This window comes from Dendrobates tinctorius, unplaced genomic scaffold (genome assembly GCF_039654945.1).
Source record: "Dendrobates tinctorius isolate UK_male_01 unplaced genomic scaffold, ASM3965494v1 ptg000155l, whole genome shotgun sequence".
NCBI lineage: Eukaryota > Metazoa > Chordata > Amphibia > Anura > Dendrobatidae > Dendrobates > Dendrobates tinctorius.
In genome coordinates, this window is record NW_027361822.1 from 21,023,480 (window position 1) to 21,047,934 (window position 24,455).

Sequence of the window (24,455 nt, forward strand, 5' to 3'; positions counted from 1 at the left end):
AGTCCCACGGTCCTACTCCAGTCCATCCTGAGCCGCCCCTCTTGGTACCGGCTACCGTGGTACTCGAACCCCTGGGCCTGCTCCTAACGGTCCCTGTATAGGGGTCGGTTCCACCTGGCAGCTGGCCCGGGGCCCCTCGGTGCGACGGTCCAGAGGGACCACTCCAGGAGATTCCGGCTCTTGACCACCCACGCTAACAGTGTGGAGACAGATTAATAAAAGGGAGCAGATTCTGAATAATATTTAGAAGGAGGTAACAGGGGAGAACTAGGTTAAAGAGTTGTGGTGATAGGCTTGTTTAAAGAGATGTGTTTTTAAAGCACACTTAAAAATGTGGGGGTGAAGTATCAGTTAGATAGTCTCGGGTTGTGCATTCTCGAAAACTGGTGCAACATGGGAAAAGTATTGGAGTCTTAGGTCAGTTTCAAAATGGAGGGAACGTGTAGGGCGATAGACAGAGATGAGGGAGGAGATATAGGGTGGTGCAGAACTGTGGAGAGCTTTGTGGGTGACAGAGAGGAGTTTATATTGCATTCTATAGTAAATGGGCAACCAGTGCAATGACTGGCATAGGTGAAAGCATCGGTAAAGTGGCTGGACAGAAATACGACCCTAACTGCCACATTCAGGACAGACTAGAGAATGGGAGGGATCTGAAAGAGGGAAAACGATCAGAAAGGAGTTGCAGTAGTCTAAACGATAAGGGATAAGAGAGACTGTGAGAGTTTTAGGAGATGGTGTGTACACAGTGGGCAGCACAGTACTAGCATCCGCCCCATCTGCAGATAGTTTCAGCTGTATATCTTAGATGACATATTGCTGTAACTACTGGGATTATAGATAACTCATCCTGACTGTTCAAAAGCTCAGATGCCGTAGTCATTAGGATCATGGCATCTAAGTGGTTAGACAGACAGAGAGGGCTACTCCGGTCATCTTACTGCTATAATTGCAGATTGGCAATTGTCTGTGGTTTAGCCAAAGAGATGTGCGCAAGGAAAAGCAATACACATAGAGGCAAACATACACTGCGATACAGAGTCAGTGCGGTATATTATATGAGCGAGCAAAAGTTGTATAGCAGTACAGAAAATACTTTTTTATATCTACACTGACATAGCCATATGAGTGATTGCTTTTTGCAAGAGGAGTTGTGGTGTTGTAGTTTTTAATTACACCATTTATTTTATCATAAAATGTGCTGTAATACAGAAAAAACAAAATCCAACAACAGAGAAATTGCGAAAAGAAAACCCATGATTCAGTGATTATGTTATATAAATGACCTGGTAACATGATTTTCCAGTAGGGTTTGACTGCTGAAATTCCGAAAAAATAAAAAAAACCCTGAAATGTATTAACATTTTGTTTCTATATTTTCAGGTCACAAAACATGCACCCTCTATTACACGCACAAACACATATAAGCACACAAACACCCTATTTCAGCTCCATTCATTGCTGTTAAAGGCAGATGATGGCTGTACTGTAATACAGCCTTCATTTGCTGGTAATCATGCAGGCTCAGTTCCTGAGCCTGCACCAAAGACAGGGACCAAACATAGAAGGTACCATTGCATCATCATATGTCTGAAAGGGGTTAAAATGAAACAATGAAAGGAACTTAAAAACAGGTGTGAATAAAGTCTTACTATAGAAGCTGAAACATGACACTTTTTCATTCCCTGCCAACTAAAGTGGATTCTTGCTGTCCTGACTTTGCCCTGCTTTATAAATTGCGGACTATTGTATGACTGACTGTACCATTTGATGGAATTTAGCATTATTATTACCACTGTCAGTGACACTACCTCATAATGTCTAAGAGACCGCGAGGGGACAAGGGACAGATGAGTGCAGAAGCTGCAAGTGTGAGTAATATATTGTCTTTTTATTTTTAGACTTATCTTAACCAAGTTTAGCAAAAGGAACAGAAAATGATCTCAGCGTTTTTTTTAATTAATACTTTATTTTTTGTTAAAATCACCTAGCCCTAGTTTGCTCCCCTAAGTTCCCTTCTATCACACACATGCACAGAGCCTAAACTCCCAAGTCCATCTCTATAACACACAACCTTCACCCCATGTTCAACTCAATAGACAAGTACTGTACTTGCCTGTCACCCAAAACTAGAGGGACCACTCCAAACAAAGAGAGAATACAGCATTTACATGTTCTATCTCCTCATATGTTTCCCCTTATTATCTCCATTAATTGGATTCTTTATGATGTTACATCATCATCTCCTCCCCATTCAGGTCCCTATAATATCAGAAGATCCTCTCAGTGGAATCTTCTATATAAGAGAATTCTCCTGAGTGACCCTACAAGGATGGATAGGAGAAGTGACAAGATGGCAGAGAGGATATTACACCTTACTCTAGAGATCCTCTTCCAGCTTACTGGAGAGGTGAGAGATTCTGATGACATCACATTACATCATTCTTATCTATGGGAATAACAGATGGACAGAACTGGAGAGGTGGGGACTCTGGAAATGTCTGTAGGGAGATTTATTAATGTGTCTCTCCATAACCAGGATTACACAGTAGTGAAGAAGACCTCTAGTGAGCGCTGTCAGGAACCAGTGTCTGAGGAATGGGGAAGACCCCTGAGCCCAATTACAGGGACTACACCTCACCTCCTGATATATGAGGACATCAATAACCAGAAGATCCTAGAACTCACCTACAAGATAATTGAGCTGCTGACTGGAGAGGTGACACTGCTGGGAATGCTGGGACATTATACAGTAATGCTATGAAGGGATCGGGGGGATGACGGTATCATTGTATGTGTCAGGTTCCTATAAGGTATCAGGATGTCACCGTCTATTTCTCCATGGAGGAGTAGGAGTATTTAGAAGAACACAAAGATCTGTACAAGGACGTCATGATGGAGGTTCCCCAGCCCCTCACATCAACAGGTAACAGACAGGACTAAATATACACGGCCTATAATTATCTGTATGTAAAGAATAAATTCAGTTCCTGTATGTGTTTCCTCCAGTTCTAGCCAGTAAGAGGTCAAGACCAGAGAGATGTCCCCGTCCTCTTCTTCCACAGGACTATAAACAAGAAGAACCCAATCATCAGGTAGATAGAAGGTGTCATGAGATCTCCCCTATGATGTGTAGACAGCTGTGAAGATCTTGTGCTCAGTCTTGTTTTATCCACCATTATATGTTTTATACTTGTATAATGAGAACGGTGGAGATGGCAGGATTAGAGCCGATCATAGATGTAACTTCTCCATCTGTCTGTGACTTTTACAATATTTGTTTCAGGGTGAAGATCTGACCCATATTAATATTACAGAGACATATGTGAGGGGTGATGAATGGTGTAAAGAGGAGAATCCTACATATGACTACCCAGGTGAGTAGTAAACACTAAATGCAGGATGTCACAGATTCTTCTCAGTCACTTGGTATGGCTGCTTTATCAATCATGTATTCCCTCTATATCACAATCATGTTGTCACCATTCTACTGCTAGACCGCCACATGCTTATCCATTTGAAAATATCACCATTATGCATTGGAAGACTTTCTGTTGGAGAGACCTGTCTCTTGGCTGAAGCTTACAGCCCTGGAAGATCCACTTCATTCTCTAAAATTAGTAGATGCTGACCCTTATCTGCCCAGGTCTTTAATGGAAAGCGGAGGTTAATGCTGATGTTGCCTTACTAGAATCATGGTATCCTATAGGATGAATCTACCTTCTTTCACTTTTGTGCTGCTGATTGTCCTCATAGAGTCACTGCAACACCAGGTCCAGCACCTACTCCGATTCTGAGAAGCAAGGGGGACATTTGGCTTCGGGAGCTTGGATTTTGCTGCGTTGGTTTATGGAAGCAGAGTCTTTGAGCTACTAGTAATGTGGACACTCTATTTTTCCATTCATAAATGATATACCTGAGTGGGGGGGCTTTTTTCTGTGGGATGAGTAAAACATTTTCTGTTTATGCTGCAAATACTTTTATGGCTCTTTATTCCACTATTTGGGAGGCAAAATGAACAAAAAGAGCCAAACATCATGCTCTATTGGTCCATGCTTTGAGTTTTACTGTTCGATTGTCAACTGTTTTTGTCTTTTTGAATATCGGTACATAACTTGCAATTATTATGGATTTTCTATATACAAATGTTGTTAAAATATAATTTGCATTGTTATTTTATTAAAAAATAATAATTGGCTTTATTCTTGGCAGATGAATGTACCAGGAGAACAGAAGGATATCTCACATCTTCACTTTCTAAATTTGATGAACTTGATATCACAAAAGATACAATTGGAGTGTTCGCAACTATTCCTGATATTTCATCATTTATTCACAGCAAAGATCTATCATATGATCTGGTTAAACAGGTCCTATCTTCTGATTTATCACAGACTATTAATAAAAATAAACATCAAAAAAGGGACATTAGATATCAAAGTGCTCTTACAGCAAAGAAGCCATTTTCATGTTCAGGGTATGGAAAAAGTGTTTCCCTCAATATGTCTTTTGTTACCCATCAAAAAATTCACACAAAGGAGAAGAGATTTTCCTGTTCAGAGTGTGGGAAATATTTTAACCAGAAATCAGAGCTTGTAATACATACGAGAATGCATTCAGGGGAGAAGCCATATTCATGTTTAGAATGTGGAAGATGTTTTGCAGCTAAATCAAATCTTGTTAAACACCAGAAAATTCACACAGGGGAGAAAGCATTTTCATGTTCAGAATGTGGGAAATGTTTTGTAGATAAAACACATCTAATTAGACATCAAAAAGTTCACACAGGGGAGAAGCCATATTCATGTTCAGAATGTGGAAAATGTTTTTCAGAAAAATCAAGTCTTGTTTCACATCATAAAACTCACACAAAAGAGAAACAATTTTCATGTTCAGAATGCAGGAATTGTTTTGCAAATAAATCCGATCTTGTTAAACACCAGACAATTCACTCAGGGGAGAAGCCATATTCATGTTCACATTGTGGGAAATATTTTAACCAGAAATCAGGTCTTGTAAGACATGAGAGAATTCACACCCTCTGCAAGACTTTTTCATGTTCAGAATGTGGGAAATGTTTTGCATTTAAATCACATCTTGCTAAACATCAGAGAAGTCACACAGGTGAGAAGCCATATTCATGTTCTGAATGTGGGAAGTGTTTTACAGAGAAATCTGATCTTCTTAAACATGAGAGAGTTCACACTGAAGAGAGGCCATATTCTTGTTCAGAATGTGGAAAGTGTTTCAGAGATAGATCAAGTTTTGTTGCACACCAGAAAATACATACAAAGGAGAAGCCATATTCATGTTCAGAATGTGGGAAATGTTTTATCCAGAAATCACAACTTGTCAGACACGAGAGAATTCACACAGGTCACAAGCCTTTTTCATGTTCAGAATGTGGAAAATGTTTTGCAGACAAATCAAATCTTGTTACACATCAAGGAAGTCACACAGGGAATAAGCCATATTTATGTTCAGAATGTGGGAAGTGCTTTACTCATAAATCATTTTTAGTTGTCCATCACAGAACTCACACAGGAGAGAAGCCATTTTCATGTTCAGAATGTGGGAAATGTTTTAATCAGAAATCGTTTTTAGTTATACATCAGAAAATCCACACAGGGGAGAAACCTTTTTCATGTTCAGAATGTGGGAAATGTTTCACACAGAAAGTAAATCTTGTTGGACATCAGAGAAGTCACACAGGGGAAAAGCCATATTTGTGTTCAGAATGTGGGAAATGTTTCACCCACTATTCAGATCTTTTTAAACATGAAAAATCTCACAAATGGAAGAAGCCAATACAATACCTGAAAGGTGAGAAATGTTTTACTTGAAAATCATATTTTGTTGACCAAGATCAAAACAACTCAAATGGGGATAAACCATGTATTTTATTGAGAAATAGTACAAGAAAACACATAATAGAAAAAGTCTGTTAAAGCAAACCTGTCATCAGGTTTGGCCGATACGAGTTACCCTTTCAGGGCTTATCTACAGCATTCTATAATGCTGTAGATAAACCCAGTGTCAGACTGGGGTGCCAAGGGCCCACTAGTATCATTGACCCTGGGAGGTCCACTTTTCACCTGCATGCAATTACTACACTACCCTCATTCACAAATTTACCTGTATCTATAATAATAAACTGGGTAGTTTGGTTATTGAATGATGAGATGCTGCTTTTTTCTGTACAGAGTGAATCAAGTGAATTATGCCAAGTACTGCCCATATTGTGGGGTTGGGGGCCCAGATCTGCACGGGCCCACCGGGGAATTCCCCTGATACCCTATGGGCCAGTCCAAGCCTGATCCCAAACCGTTATAGAATATTTAGTTTGCATCCATAATTTATATAACTTCTTAACCAGTGTCTCTGCCACCTATTCCATCAACATTCAGATCAGCTATTTTTATGTTCCCCAATGTTCCACCCATGTCCTCCAATATTTACCAACTAGTCTGTTCAAAGGGTTTCACAATTCCCTGAAGTTCTCTGCTTGTATAATGTTTAAGTAAAAAGCTTTTCCACTTTGTCATGAGTGATTTTATACGCTCTTCCTTGTTACATTCTGCTTCCAGCCATTCTAAGTGAAATAAAGTCTTCATTTGACCTATTATAGCTTTCCGATTTGGAATGGAAGCACTCAACCAATCCCTTAATAAGATTCTTTTGGCTATCAGAGAAATTATGTGGAACATTGGAGTTAATTTTTCCTTCCCTTTTTGTTGTGTGGCTGTTGTTTTTTGTTGTGATATATTCCCAATGCCAAAATTTTCCATCACATGCTTTATGTCTTTCCAAAATTCTTGTACTTTAGGGCAGCCTCAGAGTCCGTGTAGGAAATCAGACTTTCTAAGTTTACATTTTGGACAATGTACCAGGCGGATCTCTCATAATTTTAGATACTGGTATGTTGAAGGCAAGTATAGCTCTATGCAAAATCCTAAATTGTGTGTCTCTCCAAACTTCACTCAAAATATTTTTCTGTACTGCCTGCCAACCTGCTAGTATTTTTTCCCTAATTTCCTCACTCTCTATTTGTTTAGCCCAAGATCTAAATGTTTTCCCAAGGATGTCTTTTAACCCTTTCGTGCCAGAGCCTGTTTTTGCCTTCATGACAGGGCCAATTTTTTCAATTCTGACCAGTGTCACTTTATGAGGTAATAACTCTAGAACGCTTCAACGCATCCTGGTGATTCTGACAGCGTTTTCTCGTGACATATTGTACTTCATGATAGTGGTAAAATTTATTTTATATGACTTGCGTTTATTTGTTATTTGTTAAAAAATGGAAATTTGGTGAAAATTTTGTAAATTTCGCAATTTTCAAACTTTTCATTTTTATGCCCTTAAATCAGTAATATTGCACAAAATAGTTAATAAATAACATTTCCCACATGTCTACTTTGCTTCTACACAATTTTGGAAACATATGTTTTTTGTTAGGAAGTTATAAGGGTTAAAAGTTGACCAGCATTTTCTCATTTTTACAACAAAATTTACAAAACCATTTTTTAGGGACCACCTTACATTTGAAGTGAGTTTGGGGGGTAAATATGACAGAAAATACCCAAAATTGACACCATTCTAAAAACTGCACCCCTCAAGGTACTCAAAACCACATACAAGAAGTTTATTATCCCTTCAGGTGCTTCACATGAATGAATGGAATGTGGAAGGAAAAAATAAACATTTAACTTTTTTTCACAAGCATTTTACTTTAGTACCAATTTTTATTTTTATTTTCACAAGTGTAAAAAGAGAAAATTAACCACAATTTTTTTTGTGCAATTTTTCCTGAATACATTAATACCCCGTATGTTATGAATGAGTCACCGTAGGAGGCAAAAGCAGAAATACAAGCTAAGTCCAGAAAACCAGAGAAGTTGGCAACTATCAGATTGCAGACCCCTGAACCTATCAACACAACTAGCAGTAGCCGTGGGGGGTTCCTACGATGCCCTAGACCCCTCGATCACAGCCGGAGAATTACATAGGCCTAAAGAAAGAAAGGGGAAATCTAAACTGCCCCAGAGCAGACCCCAAAGCAATAGGCAGCCCCCAACATATAATGATGGTGAAGCAAGATGAAAACACTAACACAGACAGAAAGATAGACTGAGCAAAGACGGGGCCCAAAGCTACCTAGATAGGAAAGGACAGGAAGGCTGCTGTCTGCAATCTGCCAAAACCCTATCAAAGACATAAGCCAACAAGCTGATATGAAAAAGGCCCTGAAGCAGCTAGGCTTCAAAAACTAAATCAGCACTCAGGTATTTTCAGAAGACAGAGCTAAATGAATTCAGCACACCCCAGCAGGGAATGGCAGAAATCCAGAAAAACAAAGCAAAACAAAGTCAAAGCACCAAAGCAAAAGGCCGAGCAGCAAACTTAGCTTTAGAGGAGCAGGAATTCAGACTGGTCTCCAAGGATCCCACAGAGAAATCACCCGCAGGGCAGAAGGGCGTCGGCAGCATTATATCCAGTCAGTAACTCCACTCAGCCAGTCATCATCATCAGCCTCAGGTGTTTGATAATCAGGCTCACTACCTTTCTTTACCAGAAGAGGGAGTTCCTCGGGCCTCAGTAATGAAGGGGAAAATGAACTCACAACAGTACCTCCCCCTTGAGGAGGGGTCACCGAACCCTCAACTACGCCACCAGGGCGATCAGGGTGAGCCCGATGAAAGGCACGCACCAATCTTTTGGCATGAATATCAGAGGCAGAGACCCAGGAATTATCCTCCTGACCATAACCCTTCCACTTAACCAAATACTGGAGTCTCCGTCTAGCCAGACGGGAATCCAGTACTTTCTCTACCTCATATTCCATGTTACCTTCAACCAATACAGGGTCTGGAGGTGCCACCCCCGGAACAAAAGGTTCAACAAACCTCTTCAACAAAGATTTATGGAACACATTATGGATTTTAAATGTGACAGGAAGAGCCAAACGAAAAGAGACCGGATTAATAATCTCCACAATCTTGTAAGGTCCAATAAATCTAGGCTTAAACTTAGGAGAAGCCACCTTCATAGCAATATTTTTTGATGATAACCACACCATATCACCAACCTTAAACTGGGGACCAATGGTCCTATGTCGGTTGGAAAACCGCTGGGCCTTTTCCTGGGAGAGAGATAACTTATCCACCACTTGGTCCCAGATCTGGTGCATTCTCTCCACCACAGTGTCAACACCTGGGCAGGCAGAGGGCTCCACCTGCCCTGAAGAAAATCGAGGATGAAACCCAAAGTTACAAAAAAAAGGTGACATCAAAGTGGCAGAACTAGCTCTATTATTTAAAGCAAATTCGGCCAAGGGCAAAAATGAAACCCAATCATCCTGATCAGCAGAAATAAAACATCTCAAATATGACTCCAAGGTCTGGTTTGTTCTCTCTGTCTGCCCATTGGTCTGAGGGTGAAAAGCAGAGGAGAAGGACAACTGAATTCCCAGCCTGGAACATAAAGTTCTCCAAAATCTAGACACAAACTGGACTCCTCTGTCAGATACAATGTTCTCAGGAATCCCGTGCAAATGAACCACCTGTTGTAAAAACAGGGGCACCAACTCAGAGGAAGACGGCAACTTAGGGAGTGGTACAAGATGAACCATCTTAGAGAACCTATCACAAATCACCCAAATAAGAGTCATCCTCTGAGAGACAGGCATATCAGAGATGAAATCCATTGAAATATGGGTCTATGGCCTCTTGGGGACAGGCAAAGGCATCAACAACCCACTAGAGCGAGAACACGATTTAGACCGGGAGCACGTCCCACAGGACTGCACAAAATTCCTGACATCACGAGACAAGGAGGGCCACCAAAAAAACCGACTCACCAGATCTCTAGTACCAAAAATACCTGGATGACCAGCCAAAGCAGAGCAATGAACTTCAGACATCACTCTCTTCTTCCACTGGTCAGGAACATACAACTTTCCACTGGGACAACGCTCAGGTTTGTCCTCCTGGAACTCTTCCAGAGCACGTCTCAAATCGGGCGAGATGGCAGAAAGAACTACCTCTTCGCCTAAGATGGTAGCAGGCTTGGTCACCACAGGAGAATCAGCAAAGAAGCTCCTAGAGAGGGCGTCTGCCTTGACATTCTTTGTTCCAGGAAGAAAAGAAACCACAAAATCAAAACGTGTAAAAAACAAGGCCCACCTAGCCTGTCTAGGGTTCAAGCGCTTAGCGACTCTAGGTAAATCAAATTCTTGTGGTCAGTTGGTCAGTGAGGACCACGACTTGATGCTTAGCTCCCTCCAACCAATGTCTCCACTCCTCAAATGCCCATTTCATGGCCAACAGTTCCCTATTCCCCACATCATAGTTACGTTCAGATGGAGAGAACTTTCGGGAAAAGAAAGCACAGGGATTCATTTTAGATGTTACAGGATCCTTTTGGGACAAAACAGCTCCTGCACCAATCTCAGAAGCATCCACCTCTACCTGGAATGGAAGTGAGACATCAGGTTGCCGCAAAACCGGGGCGGAGGTGAATCTTCGCTTCAGCTCCTGAAAGGAAGAAACAGCCTCTGGAGACCAATTTAACACATCAGCACCCTTTTTAGTCAAATCAGTCAATGGCTTGGCAATACTAGAAAATTTTGCTATAAATTTCCGATAAAAATTAGCAAAACCCAAAAACTTCTGGAGGGCCTTCAAAGAAGTGGGCTGAACCCAATCGTGAATGGCCTGTACCTTGGCCGGGTCCATTTCAATAGTTGACGGGGACAAAATAAATCCCAAAAAAGAAATCCTCTGTACTCCAAAAAGGCATTTAGATCCTTTGACATACAGGGAATTCTCCCTCAAGATCCGGAACACAGTCCGAATATGTTCCACATGAGAATCCCAATCCTTGGAGAAGATCAAAATATCATCCAGATAGATAATCAAAAATTTATCGACAAAATCTCGGAAAATATCGTTCATGAAGCACTGGAAGACAGAAGGGGCATTAGTGAGCCCAAAAGGCATCACCAGGTACTCAAAATGTCCCTCCGGAGTATTAAACGCTGTCTTCCATTCATCCCCATGCTTAATGCAAATAAGATTATACGCCCCCTGAGGTCAAGCTTGGTAAACCAGCAAGCACCTTTAACTCTGGAGAATAGATCCGAAATCAGGGGTAACGGATACTGATATTTAACAGTAATTTTGTTGAGGGCACGATAATCAATACAAGGTCTTAATGATCCATCCTTTTTGGCTACAAAAAAAAAAACGGCACCTAATGGTGACGACGATGGTCTAATATGACCCTTCTCCAACGCCTCCTTAATATAGGATCGCATAGCCTCGTGCTCGGGTACAGATAAATTGAAGAGCCGACCCTTGGGAAATTTACACCCCGGGCTCAGTTCAATTGCACAGTCATAACTCCTATGAGGAGGCAGAGACGCAGACTCATTCTCACTAAATACATCATAAAAGTCCGCCAAATAATCAGGAACATCATGCGACTGAGGAGAGGTGGAAAACACCGGAGCCTCACTAAAGGCACACCGACAACCCCAACTCACCACAGACACAGATTTCCAATCCAAAACTGGATTATGAATCTGTAACCAGGGAAACCCCAGAACAATAGTATCATGCAGATTATGCAACACCAAAAATCTGCAATTTTCTTGATGGTCTGGGGCGACCCGCATTACCACCTGGGTCCAAAACTGGGGTTTATTTTTAGCCAAAGGAGTAGCATCAATCCCCCTCAAAGGGATAGGCGTCTGCAGAGGTGTCATCGGAAATCCACAACGTTTAGCAAAATCCAAGTCCATTAGGTTTAGGGCTGCTCCCGAATCCACAAAAGCCTGGCGGAAAATGTGGACAGGGAGCAGATCAGAGTAATAGCCAGAAGAAACTTAGGTTGAACACCCCCAACAGAAAACGTGTGTGCAAAGCGTTTCTCTCATTTAGGACAGACAGAAATAATATGCGAGGCATCTCCACAGAAAAAACACAACTTCTTACGCCTTCTGAACTCCTGACGCTGCTCTCTGGAAAAAACTATCACATTGCATAGGTTCAGACATTTGTTCAACAGGTGGCAACACCTCTCGTGCAGCTTTGCGTTCGCGCAAACGCCGATCAACCTGAATGGCTAATGACATAGAATCGTCAAGACCAGAGGGAACAGGAAATCCCACCATAGTATCTTTTACGGCTTCTGACAACCCCTTCCGAAAGAGAGCAGCCAAGGCATTATCATTCCAGGTAGTAAGTACTGGCCACTTTCGGAATTTTTGACAGTACAATTCTGCAGAATCACGACCCTGGCTCAATGCCAGCAGGGTCTTTTCAGCCTGATCAATGGCATTAGGTTCGTCATACAACAACCCCAAAGCTTGAAAGAATGCGTTCACATTAGTCAGAATAGGATCATCTGGTTTCAAAGAAAACGCCCAATCCTGGGGATCGCCACGCAGCAAAGAGATGACAATTTTAACCTGCTGCGCAGAGCTCCCTGACGAGTTAGGCTTCAAGGCAAAAAATAATTTACAATTATTTTTGAAATTCAAAAATTTAGACCGATCCCCAAAAAATACATCAGATGTAGGAATCTTTGGTTCAGCAGCATGTGAATGAGCAAGGTAGGCGGAAATTCCCCGCACTTCCGCAGCGAGCTGCTCCACATGATCAGACAATTGCTTTATCTCCATTGAGAGAAAGAAAAAAAAAATTCCCCCTACGGCCTCAGAGATATAGAGGAAAAAATATACACACTTTTTTTTTTTTTTTTTTACAATTCTTTCCTGCTATTGAGTACCCTAGGATCTGCGGTATGGCGGGTGATTCTGTTATGAATGAGTCACCGTAGGAGGCAAAAGCAGAAATACAAGCTAAGTCCAGAAAACCAGAGACATTGGCAACTATCAGATTGCAGACCCCTGAACCTATCAACACAAATAGCAGTAGCCGTGGGGGGTTCCTACGATGCCCTAGACCCCTCGATCACAGCCGGAGAATTACATAGGCCTAAAGAAAGAAAGGGGAAATCTAAACTGCCCCAGAGCAGACCCCAAAGCAATAGGCAGCCCCCAACATATAATGATGGTGAAGCAAGATGAAAATACTAACACAGACAGAAAGATAGATTGAGCAAAGACGGGGCCCAAAGCTACCTAGATAGGAAAGGACAGGAAGGCTGCTGTCTGCAATCTGCCAAAACCCTATCAAAGACATAAGCCAACAAGCTGATATGAAAAAGGCCCTGAAGCCGCTAGGCTTCAAAAACTAAATCAGCACTCAGGTATTTTCAGAAGACAGAGCTAAATGAATTCAGCACACCCCAGCAGGGAATGGCAGAAATCCAGAAAAACAAAGCAAAACAAAGTCAAAGCACCAAAGCAAAAGGCCGAGCAGCAAACTTAGCTTTAGAGGAGCAGGAATTCAGACTGGTCTCCAAGGATCCCACAGAGAAATCACCCACAGGGCAGAAGGGCGTCGGCAGCCTTATATCCAGTCAGTAACTCCACTCAGCCAGTCATCATCATCAGCCTCAGGTGTTTGATAATCAGGCTCACTACCTTTCTTTACCAGAAGAGGGAGTTCCTCGGGCCTCAGTAATGAAGGGGAAAATGAACTCACAACACCCGTATGTGGGGGTAAACCACTGTTTGGGCGCACAGCAGAGCTCGGAAAGGAAGGAGCGCCGTTTGACTTTTTCAATGCAGAATTGGCTGGAATTGAGATTGGACGCCATGTCACGTTTGGAGAGCCCCTGATGTGACTAAACAGTGGAAACCCCCCAGAAGTGACACCATTTCGGAAACTAGACTACTCAAGGAACTTATCTAGACATGTGGTGAGCACTTTGAACCCCCAAGTGTTTCCTTAAAGTTTATAATGTAGAGCCTTGAAAATAAAAAATCTTTTTTCCACAAAAATGATCTTTTAGCCCCCAAGTTGTTATTTTCACAAGGATAACAGGAGAAATGAGACCACCAAAGTTGTTGTGCAATTTGCCCTGAGCTCACTGATACCCCATATGTGGGGGTAAGCCACTGTTTATGTGCACGGTAGAGCTTGAAAAGGAAGGAGCGCCGTTTGACTTTTTCAAAGCAGAATTGGCTGGAATTGAGATCGGACACATGTCACTTTTGGAGAGCCCCTGATGTGCCTAAATAGTGGAAACCCCCCACAAGTGACACCATTTTGGAAGCTAGACCACCCAAGAAACTTATCTAGATGTGTGGAAAGCACTTTGTACCCCCAAGTGTTTCCCTAAAGTTTATAATGTAGAGCCTTGAAAATAAAATCTTTTTCTTCCACAAAAAAGATCTTTTAGCCCCAAATTTTTTATTTTCACAACTGTAACAGGAGAAATTGGACCCCCAAAGCTGTTGTCCAATTTGTCCTGAGTACACCCATACCATATATGTGGGAGAAAACTACTGTTTGGGCACACGGTGGGGCTCGGAAGGGAAGTAGTGATGTTATGGAATGCAGACTTTGATGAAATGGTCTGCTTGAGTCAGTTGTGTTTGCAGAGCCCCTGATGTGCCTAAACAGTAGAAACCTCCCACAAATGACCCCATTTTGGAAACTAGACCACCCAAAGAACTTATCTAGATATGTGGTGAGCATTTTGAACTCCCAAGTGTTTCACTAAAGTTTATAATGTAGAGCTGTGAAAATTAAAAAATCATTTTTTTTCACAAAAATGATCTTTTAGCACCCAATTTTTATTTTCACAAGGTAACAGGAGAAATTAGACCCCAAAAGTTGTTGTCCAATTTGTCCTGAGTACGCTGGTACACCATATGTGGGAGAAAACATTTTGGAAACTAGACCACCCAAGGAACTTATCATAGATGTGTGCTGAGCACTTTGAACCGCCAAGTGTTTCACTAAAGTTTATAATGTAGAGCCTTGAAAATAAAAAAAATCCCTTTTTTTCCACAAAAATGACCTTTTAGCCCCCAATTTTTTATTTTCACAAGGGTAACAGAAGAAACTGGACCCCAAAAGTTGTTGTCCAATTTGTCCTGAAAATGCTTGTACCCCATATATGGGGGGAACCACTGTTTGGGCGCATGGCAGAGCTCGGAAGGGAAGGAGCTCCGTTTTTGAATGCAGACTTTGATGTAATGGTCTGCGGACGTCATGTTGTGTTTGAAGAGCCCCTGATCTGCCTAAACAGTGAAAACCCCCAATTCTAATTCCAACCCTAACCCCAACACACCTCTAACCCTAATCCCAACCCTAACCATATCCCTAATCACAAACCTAACACAAACATACCCCTAATCCTAACCCTAGCCCCAACTCTAACACTAATTTTAGCCTCAATCCTAACCCAAGCTTTACCCCCAACCCTAACCCTAGCCTCAACCCTAACCCTAATTTTAACCTAACAATAACCCTAACTTTAGCCTAACTATAACCCTCACTTTATCCTAACAATATCCCTGACTTTAGCCTAACAGTAACCCTAACTTTAGCCTAACAATAATCCTAACTTTAGCCTAATAGTAACCCTAACTTTAGCCTAACAGTAACCCTAACCGTAACCCTACCAGGAAAACTATCCCTATCAGTAACCCTAACTTTAGCCTAACAGTAACTCTAACCCTAACACTAACCCTAACTATAGCATTAACCCTAACTATAGCACTAACCCTAACAGTAACCCTAACCCTAACTATATCACTAGCCCTAACCTGCGTACCTGCTATTTTTACTGTGTGACAAGATCGCTGCCTGGCACAGCTGTTGCCAGCAGCGCTTGTCACACTGTTTCTCTTCTGATCTCGCACTGACAGGAGATCAGAGGAGAAGCAGCATTACTATGAGGCAGATAGTCGGGACAGCTCGTTGCTACAACAAGCTTTCCCGGCAATCTCTCTCATTGGCTGCTGTGACGCTGACATCATCAGGACCTGAACCAATCAGGTCTCGATGAGGTTGGGGGTCACAGCAAGCATTGTGCGCCGGGATCCCCGCATTATAAAGTACATGGGGGTCCCAGGGGGCACAAAACCGCCGACAGTAGATAAACGTCAGCGCTGCACAAAGCCCAGCAAGCGTCGACATTTATCTACTGTTGGCGGTCGGGAAGCGGTTAAGCCTCTGTATATTGTGGATATATTGTGTGTGCCTGCTCTGTCAAGTAATAGATTGTCCATTGCATTCCTTCTCGTTTCTTCCCTCACATTTATCAAATGTGTCATAATTGTTCCTTTTATTTGTCCAAATTGTAGGAATTGCTGTGTTCACTTAGCTTGAATGTTGATATTATCTCTTCCCTACTCAGCCACCTATTTTCTTCTTCATACAGTAGATTAGCAATCTTGTGGATCCCTTTCACCCTTCATTCCTGAAATAGTTTGTTTTCTGCTATTTGTTGTAATGCTGGATTTCCCCATATGGGTAAATCTCTCGAGATTTTCCATGATAATTTGAATTTTGTCCTAAGTTCCTTCCATGTAGCTATTGTCTCCGTACACTATTGAATGTTAATTTTTTTTAGGCTTTAGGCTTTGTGGTGTGTGTAATAAGGAGACTAAGTTCCACGGATATGCATACGATTTTTCCAGTGCCGTATCAGAAAACCCATTAGTGTTTTTAAACCAATCTACTATGTAACAAGAAATACATGCTAGATTATATCCTCTTATGTCTGGCAAGTTTACCCCCCCCCTTTTAATGGGATGCCAGCAGTTTACTCAGTTTTATACGGGGTCTTCGACCTTTTCATACCTCAACCGTAGAAGTAACATGGCTTTGGGAAATGGAAGAATTATCAATTGCTGATACGTGCATATGATGACCAAGAGTCAGAGGCGTAGCTAGGGATTCAAGCTAAGGGGGTGGTGCAAAAAATCTGAGTGGGCCCCTAACCAGTAACCCTGATTACAACTCAGGTGGCGAATCCAGTGGCAGTAGCTCTGGGTGGGCCCCCTCAGAACAAGGGGCCCGGGGTGACGGCACCCTCTGCCCCCGGTAGCTACGCTATTGCCAAGTGTTGAAACTGTGTACCCACACTCGATAGGAAAATCACTGACAATAAGATCAACAATTGCAGAGGTAACTATGACTCCAGATTTGGAAACCAAAGATATTAATGAAAAACAACCAGTAGTCTGCATGAGAGATCATTTCAAACCTTTAGAACCAGTGTCCTTACATATTAATGATGTTTTTTCTTTCTTTTTTACCTCTAAGAAATCCATTATTGTATCTGAAACACTGAATCATTCATTACATGACACATTCGACCACAATATAGACAGAAACGAGCAGGTGTTTCAAGTTCAATTCCCTCCTTGGACTCTGCAGTCCACAATTTGCATCGGTTCTCCTGCCTCAATGGGATGAGAGGAAGAAGTCACTAAAACCCCCTCTAATTCTGCTTGAATTTCTTTACAGGATGACAGAATCGCCTCCCAGAGCTGCTGTTTTGATGTGAACTGCCTCCCACCCTCATAGATCTTTTGCTTGATGATACTCCAAAAGTTCTCTACAGGGTTGAGGTCAGGGGAAGATGGTGGCCACACCATGAGTTTCTCCTTTTATGCCCATAGCAGCCAATGGCTCAGAGGTATTCTTTGCAGCATGAGGTGGTGCATTGTCAGCATGAAGGTGATTTTGCTCCTGATTTTTGTACCATGGAAGAAATTGGTCAGTCAGAAATTCTATATACTTTGCCAAGGTCATTTTCACACCTCCAGAGACCCCCAAAACGGGTCTAACAGCTCTCTCCTCATGATTCCGGGCAAAAAGTAATTTGGACTTTTCATTATCACCTCCAAGGGGGTAACATACACAATCCCTGGTGAATAAACATCATACACAGCTCTGCTTCCTACAATTCACATACAAACAACTCATCATCATATACACACAAGGCTCTACTCCAAGTACGCTGGTATGGAATTCCTTGACTCCTCCCCTTGTGGCTGATCACATGACTGTGACCTCATCCCAGGTCCTGTGCGCACAGAGCAGCCATATATATGGTGTGGGGCTGTGCAGGTGGAGGTAGGTGCTGGGGGTTTCTCTTTACTGGGTGCAGGGGGCAGTAACCCCTTTCGCATTTCGTGTCAATACCTTTTAAGAACCATATTGAGAATACAACATCTACACGTTCCCTTATTATCTCCAGTTATTGTATTATTACATGGGATCTTTCTGATGTTTCATTGTCATCTTCTTCCCATTCAGGTCCCTACAATATCGGATCCTCTCAGTGGAGATCTTCTATATAAGAGAATTTTCCTGATTGACCCATCAAGGATGGACAGGGACAAGATGGCGGAGAGGATATTACACCTCACCCTAGAGATCCTCTTCCGGCTTACTGGAGAGGTGAGAGATTCTGATGACGTCACATTACATCATTCTTATCTATGGGAATAACAGATGGACAGAACTGGAGAGGTGAGGCCTCTGGAAATGTCTGTAGTGAGATTTATTAATGTGTCTCTCCATAACCAGGATTACACAGTAGTGAAGAAGACCTCTAGTGAGCGCTGTCAGGCCCCTGTGTCTGAGGGATGGGGAAGACCCCTGAGTCAAATAACGGGGCCCTCACCCCACCCCCTGATACATGAGGACATCAATGACCAGAAGATCCTAGAACTCATCTACAAGATGATTGAGCTGCTGACTGGAGAGGTGACACTGCTGGGAATGCTGGGACATTATACAGTAACACTATGGAGGGATCGGGGGGATGACGGTATCATTGTATGTGTCAGGTTCCTATAAGGTGCCAGGATGTCGCCGTCTATTTCTCCATGGAGGAGTGGGAGTATTTAGAAGGACACAAAGATCTCTACAATGATGTCATGATGGAGGTTCCCCAGCCCCTCACATCACCAGGTAACAGACAGGACTAAATACACACGGCCTATAATTATCTGTATGTAAAGAATGAATTCAGTCCCTTTATTTGTTTTCTCCAGACCTATCCAGTAAGAGGACAACACCAGAGAGATGTCCCCGTCCTCTTCTTCCAATGGGCTATATACAAGAAAATCCCGATGTTCCTCAGGATCATCAGGTAGATGGAGAGAAGGTGTCATGAGATCTCCCCTATGATGTGTAGATGGCTGTGAAGGTCTTGTGCTCAGTCTTGTTTTATCCACCAGTATTATATGTTTTATACTTGTGTAATGAGAACGGTGGAGATGGCAGGATTAGAGCTGATCATAGATGTGACTTCTCCATCTGTCTGTGACTTTTACAATATTTGTTTCAGGGTGAAGATCTGACCCATATTAATACTACAGAGACATATGTGAGGGGTGATGAGTGGTGTAAAGAGGAGATTCCTACATATGACTACCCAGGTGAGTAGTAATCACTAAATGCCAAGAAGTCACCAATTCCTCGCAGTCACTGGCTGATACAATTATGTGATGATTATTTACGGTCTGATTCTCTATTAGCATCTTAGTTGTATATTTTGTTTTCTTCAGCCATAAGGTCAGGTTGTTGGCTGCTGCCATTCTGACACTGGAGCTCAACCCAATCTCTAGCTAAATTCTCTAGGATTCTACTTGGATTGGTTCCCAGAGCACTCTCTGCTGTCTGGCTATGGCTGCTTTATCAAAGGTGTAAATCCTCTGTATCACAAAACAAGTGGTTACCATGCTGCCACTAGACAACTACCGTCTTCTCCACCTGAGACTTTCCCCAATGCTTTATTCATTAGTAGAGATGAGCAAACTTGTTTAGAAAACATTAGCCAATCTCAAGTTTGGCACGAACATTGCACATTCGGATTCGTGTTCGGCTTTTAAAGCATTTCCTCAAAGTAAGAAAAATTTGGCCAAAATTAGGTAAATGATCGAGTTCCTACTACTGCTTTTGTTAGGACTTTGGCTAGGATAGAGGTTATGAACGATAAGCAAGGTGGGAGGGCATGATTGATAAGGGGATGCGGTGGGGAGAGGTCAGAGGAGCGGAGGACTGTTATTTGTTTTTTATTAACTTAATGTGTGGAGATTCCGGCAGCCAATCGGTGCAGAAACCATCCACAATGTCCAGACACAAGGGCTTGTGTCATTGGCTGCCAAAGTCACATGTCCTTCGCTACATAAAAAACGTACATGTGACTTTGACACCATTTCCTCAGTATAACAGAGTAATGAGGCTAGATAGATAGGATCCTGTGTGAAATCGACATTCCATCATATCAATCCTTTGTGCTAATTATGTGGTCCAGCCTGCAGTCCACATTTCAGCACCTAAATCCTTTGTCCTAATTGTGTGGTCCAGACACCAGTCCACATTTCAGCATCTAAATCCTTTGTGCTAATTGTGTGGTCCAGCCAGGTAACCTTTTTTTTTTTCCTTAAGCTGTGCTTAAGTTTGGCTTTTGCCCCCGGTGGCCATTTGGATTATTGCACTGTGGTGTCTTTTGTTCTAGTTTGACCCCGGTGGTGGTGAGCGTCATTGCACTCTGGTTTCTTTAGTTAAGTGCACATGATTATAATGCAGGTGTGATTGCTCTGCCTCTGCTATAAAAGAGTCACAGGTGTTGCAATCAGTGTTGGTGATAGTGTTCCTTTCAACCATCCTTGGTGGAGGAAGGAGCTGGAGAGCGTTCCTTGCAGCACTGTCTTAGCCCTGGTGTTGAAGGAGTCATAGGGGATTTCCTTGTAGCTCTGACACAGCTTGGTGGCAGCGATTCAGGAGGAGAGCTGCATTCTGGTGATGGACTCTGTTGCCAGAAGCAAGTGCAACAGAGTAAAGCTAAGTGGTGTTTCCCTGTTTGTGTTTTTTCCTTAGTGTGTATTAGTACAGCGGTGGGGCCAGTGCCTGCACCACCCAGCTCCCTAGCAAGGGATAGGTGTAGGGTGTGCTACAGCGACAGGTTCCTGATCGGCGTCAGGTGCGGAACCGGCATAGGGACCATTAGGAGCATTAGGGACACTGACTCAGGGGAGTGCAGGAGGTCTCCATGTCCCCTTTCCCTATCGCAGGGCCCACCGTTGTAACTGTTTCCCCTTTCCCCGTGTCTTGTTGTTTTAGTTACCGGCCTGCGGACCGTGTCACACAGGACAGTATCACGTGCCGCGTCTTGTTGTTTTAGTTACTGGCCTGCGGGTCATGTCACACAGGACGGGTCACCGTGATATTATCACCAACCCATAACTTTTTTTCTGCTGAGCCATGGACCCAGTTCTGCCCTTTGCCCAAATGCTGCAGATCCTTACTAATGAGATTAGGGGGCTGCGCGGAGGGTTGGTGCAGCAGCTGCGGCTGTTGGTGGGCTCTGGGGGCTTGGTTCAGGAACAGGCTCAGCCTGAACCCAAGATATCCCTCCCTGACAGATTTTCTGGAGGGAGAGATCAATTCTTGGTGTTTCAACAAGCCTGTAAATTATATTTCAGGCTGCGCCCTCATTCATCAGGGAGTGAAGAGCAACGGATGGGAATCATTATGTCCCTTTTTAAAGGGGATCCCCAATCCTGGGCCTTCTCCCTACCGGACGATTCTCCATCATTGGTGTCCGTGGACGAGTTTTTTGTGGCTCTGGCACTTGTGTATGAAGATCCTGATGGCGCCGCCCTGGCGGAATCCCGAATCCGTAGGTGTAAACAGGGAGCCCGGGTTGCTGAGGAGTACTGCTCAGAGTTTAGGAGATGGGCCACTAACACTCAGTGGAATGACCCTGCACTTAGGAGTCAATTTGTACAGGATTTGTCTCCAAAGTTGCAAGATACTCTGGTGCAGTACGCCGCCCCCAGGTTGCTGGAGGCCACCATGTCCCTTGCCAACTGGGTGGATAGACGCCTTAGGGAAAGACATATACAAAAAGTGCCCCCTGATGTCCTCGCTAGGGAGGAGGACCTACCAGTTCGGACGGAGGAACTCAGACAGCCCGGTGTTGTTGATACAAAAAAGGGGGTGTCTGCGGCTCGTTGTGGTGGGGGGGTATGCTTTTCCTGTGGGAAGCCTGGCCATTTTATGAGAGCCTGCCCAGTTCATGCCAAGTCTCCAGACAAACCTATGCAAGTAGGAGGAGCTACAGTAGTTTGTATTTGGAGCTGCCTACGGTTCGGGGAGTGGTGTCAGCATGTTTGTACTGTGGGCAGACTGGTCATGTCCTGAAGGCTTGCCCATTGCACGCCAAATTATCTGTGCCATCTGAGAAGCCGCATTCCCCTGGTTGCTTGGAGGGAGGCAAGCAGGGAGTATACATTTGCTCCATTTTGCCCTCCCAAGGTACCATGTCAGCAGAGGTCTTGGCTGGCGGGGTACCGGAGGTGATACCGGTGCTTGTGGACAGCGGAGCATGAGTCAGTCTGGTGGATGCTCGCTTTGTCCAGACTCATGGTCTGAGGTGTAGGACACTAGCCCAGCCTATAAGCGTCCAGGCCATAAACTCTGTTCCACTGAGCCAGGGGAGCTTGACCCAAGTCGTAGAGAATATCCATCTGCGTATAGGACATCGTGAGGAGTCCTTGTCATGCTACGTCTTGGAGGGAATGCCAGCACCTATTGTTTTAGACCTCCCTTAGCTGAAAAGACACAACCCGGTAATAGATTGGCGGGGGAGGGAAGTGGTCAGCTGGGGGCACTCGTGTGAGGACTGCTGCCTAGGAACTACTATCTCTGCCGTCTCTCTTCCTCTCCGGTGAGAGCAGCAGATGTGCTGCAGGAGAGTAGGGGCAAGTCTCAACCCTCGCCATTGGCCAACCCTGGGAGGCGCAGACCTCATGGTGGAAGGGGTTGGAGGGTGGTGTACCCCTTGGTGAAGTGCGGGGGTGTGAGTGTGGTGACACAGGGGGACGCCTCTGTTGTCAATCACAGAAAGAGTTCTCCAAATGGTGACAAACGAACGAGTGGCAATAAACGTTCAGGTCCGGACCTGTGTGTGAACGAGCGTGTATGGGTGGCCACAAAAAAACATCCAGTGGAAGTGTGTTGTGGAGTGTTACCAGCTCATACCAAACATACACATACACAACTCGTTCCCCAGGTCAGCGCTTCGGAGATGTGTGGCGCCTCCAGAAACGTTGCCAATACCAGCGGGCTCGTTTGTCATCAACCTGACGTGCAGGTAGTTGCTGGGGTGAACTCTGGGTTTGGGCGTCCCTGCTGTAGGTGGTTCCCTGATGAGGAGCGGTCCTGAGAGTAAAGAGGCCTCTCATTAAGGGGAGGGTACTGTCATGATCCATGCTGAATCAGGACTGATAAAAGCACAGGTAACCTTTTTTTTTCTTAAGCTGTGCTTAAGTTTGGTTTTTGCCCCCAGTGGCCATTAGGATTATTGCACTGTGGTGTCTTTTGTTCTAGTTTGCCCCCGGTGGTGGTGAGCGTCATTGCACTCTGTTTTTTTTAGTTAAGTACACATGATGATAATGCAGGTGTGATTTTTCTGGCTCTGCTATAAAAGAGTCACAGGTGTTGCAATCAGTGTTGGTGATAGTGTTCATTTCAACCATCCTTGGTGGAGGAAGGAGCTGGAGAGCATTCCTTGCAGCACTGTCTTAGCCCTGGTGTTGAAGGAGTCATAGGGGATTTCCTTGTAGCTCTGACAGAGCTTGGTGGCAGCGATTCAGGAGGAGAGCTGCATTCTGGTGGTGGACTCTGTTGCCAGGAGCAAGTGCAACAGAGTAAAGCTAAGTGGTGTTTCCCTGTTTGTGTTTTTTCCTTAGTGTGTTTTAGTACAGCGGTGGGGCCAGTGCCTGCACCACCCAGCTCCCTAGCAAGGGATAGGTTTAGGGTGTGCTAGTGCGACAGGTTTCTGATCGGCGTCAGGTGCGGAACCGGCATAGGGAACGTTAGGAGCGTTAGGGACACTGACTCAGGGGAGTGCAGGAGGTCTCCACGTCCCCTCTCCCTATCGCAGGGCCCCCCGTTGTAACTGTTTCCCGTTTCCCCGTGTCTTGTTGTTTTAGTTACCGGCCTGCGGGCCGTGTCACACAGGACAGTATCACGTGCCGCGTAGAGTTGAGCGAAACGGGTCGAAAAAATTCAAAAGTCGCCGACTTTTAGCAAAGTCGGGTTTCATGAAACGAAACCCGACCCTAGGATGAGGTCGGCCACGAGGTCGGCGACTTACGCGCCAAAGTCGCGTTTCAAAAGTTTGTTTTGCGCTCTTTTTCAGCCAATCAGGATCCACGGACACTGTGGACAACGTGATGACATAGGCACGGGTCACCACCATCTTTCAGAAGGGCATGCAAGTGATTGGCTTGCTTTGGTGGGCGTCACAGGGGGTATAAAAGGGCGTGCACGCCGATCGCCATCTTACTTCTGCCGATCTTAGTATAGGGAGAGGTTGCTGCTGATTCTGTAAGGAGAGCGTTAGGCAGGGAAGAAGACAAAAAACTGCTTCTGCTGCTAGCGATTTGGCCTGCACAACACACCAGTCACTGTGTGTGCAGTGCAAGGGGAGGCTATATAGTGGTGTATCAGTGGTGTTGGTTGTTGGGCTGCCTTTTAAGGCTTCCTGACAGGCTGGCATTGCTG

General features: G+C 43.9%; 1 protein-coding gene and 1 pseudogene across 1 annotated transcript in view; both read left to right on the top strand.

The window, feature by feature from the left end:
- LOC141051185 (uncharacterized) overlaps positions 1-24,455 on the top strand; it is a 195,287-nt gene that overhangs the window by 147,117 nt on the left and 23,715 nt on the right. The window contains 1 exon segment of the mRNA XM_073548049.1: positions 4,750-5,678. Coding sequence (XP_073404150.1) covers positions 4,750-5,678 — 929 coding nt within the window.
- LOC141051111 (uncharacterized) lies at positions 1,941-4,306 on the top strand (annotated as a pseudogene).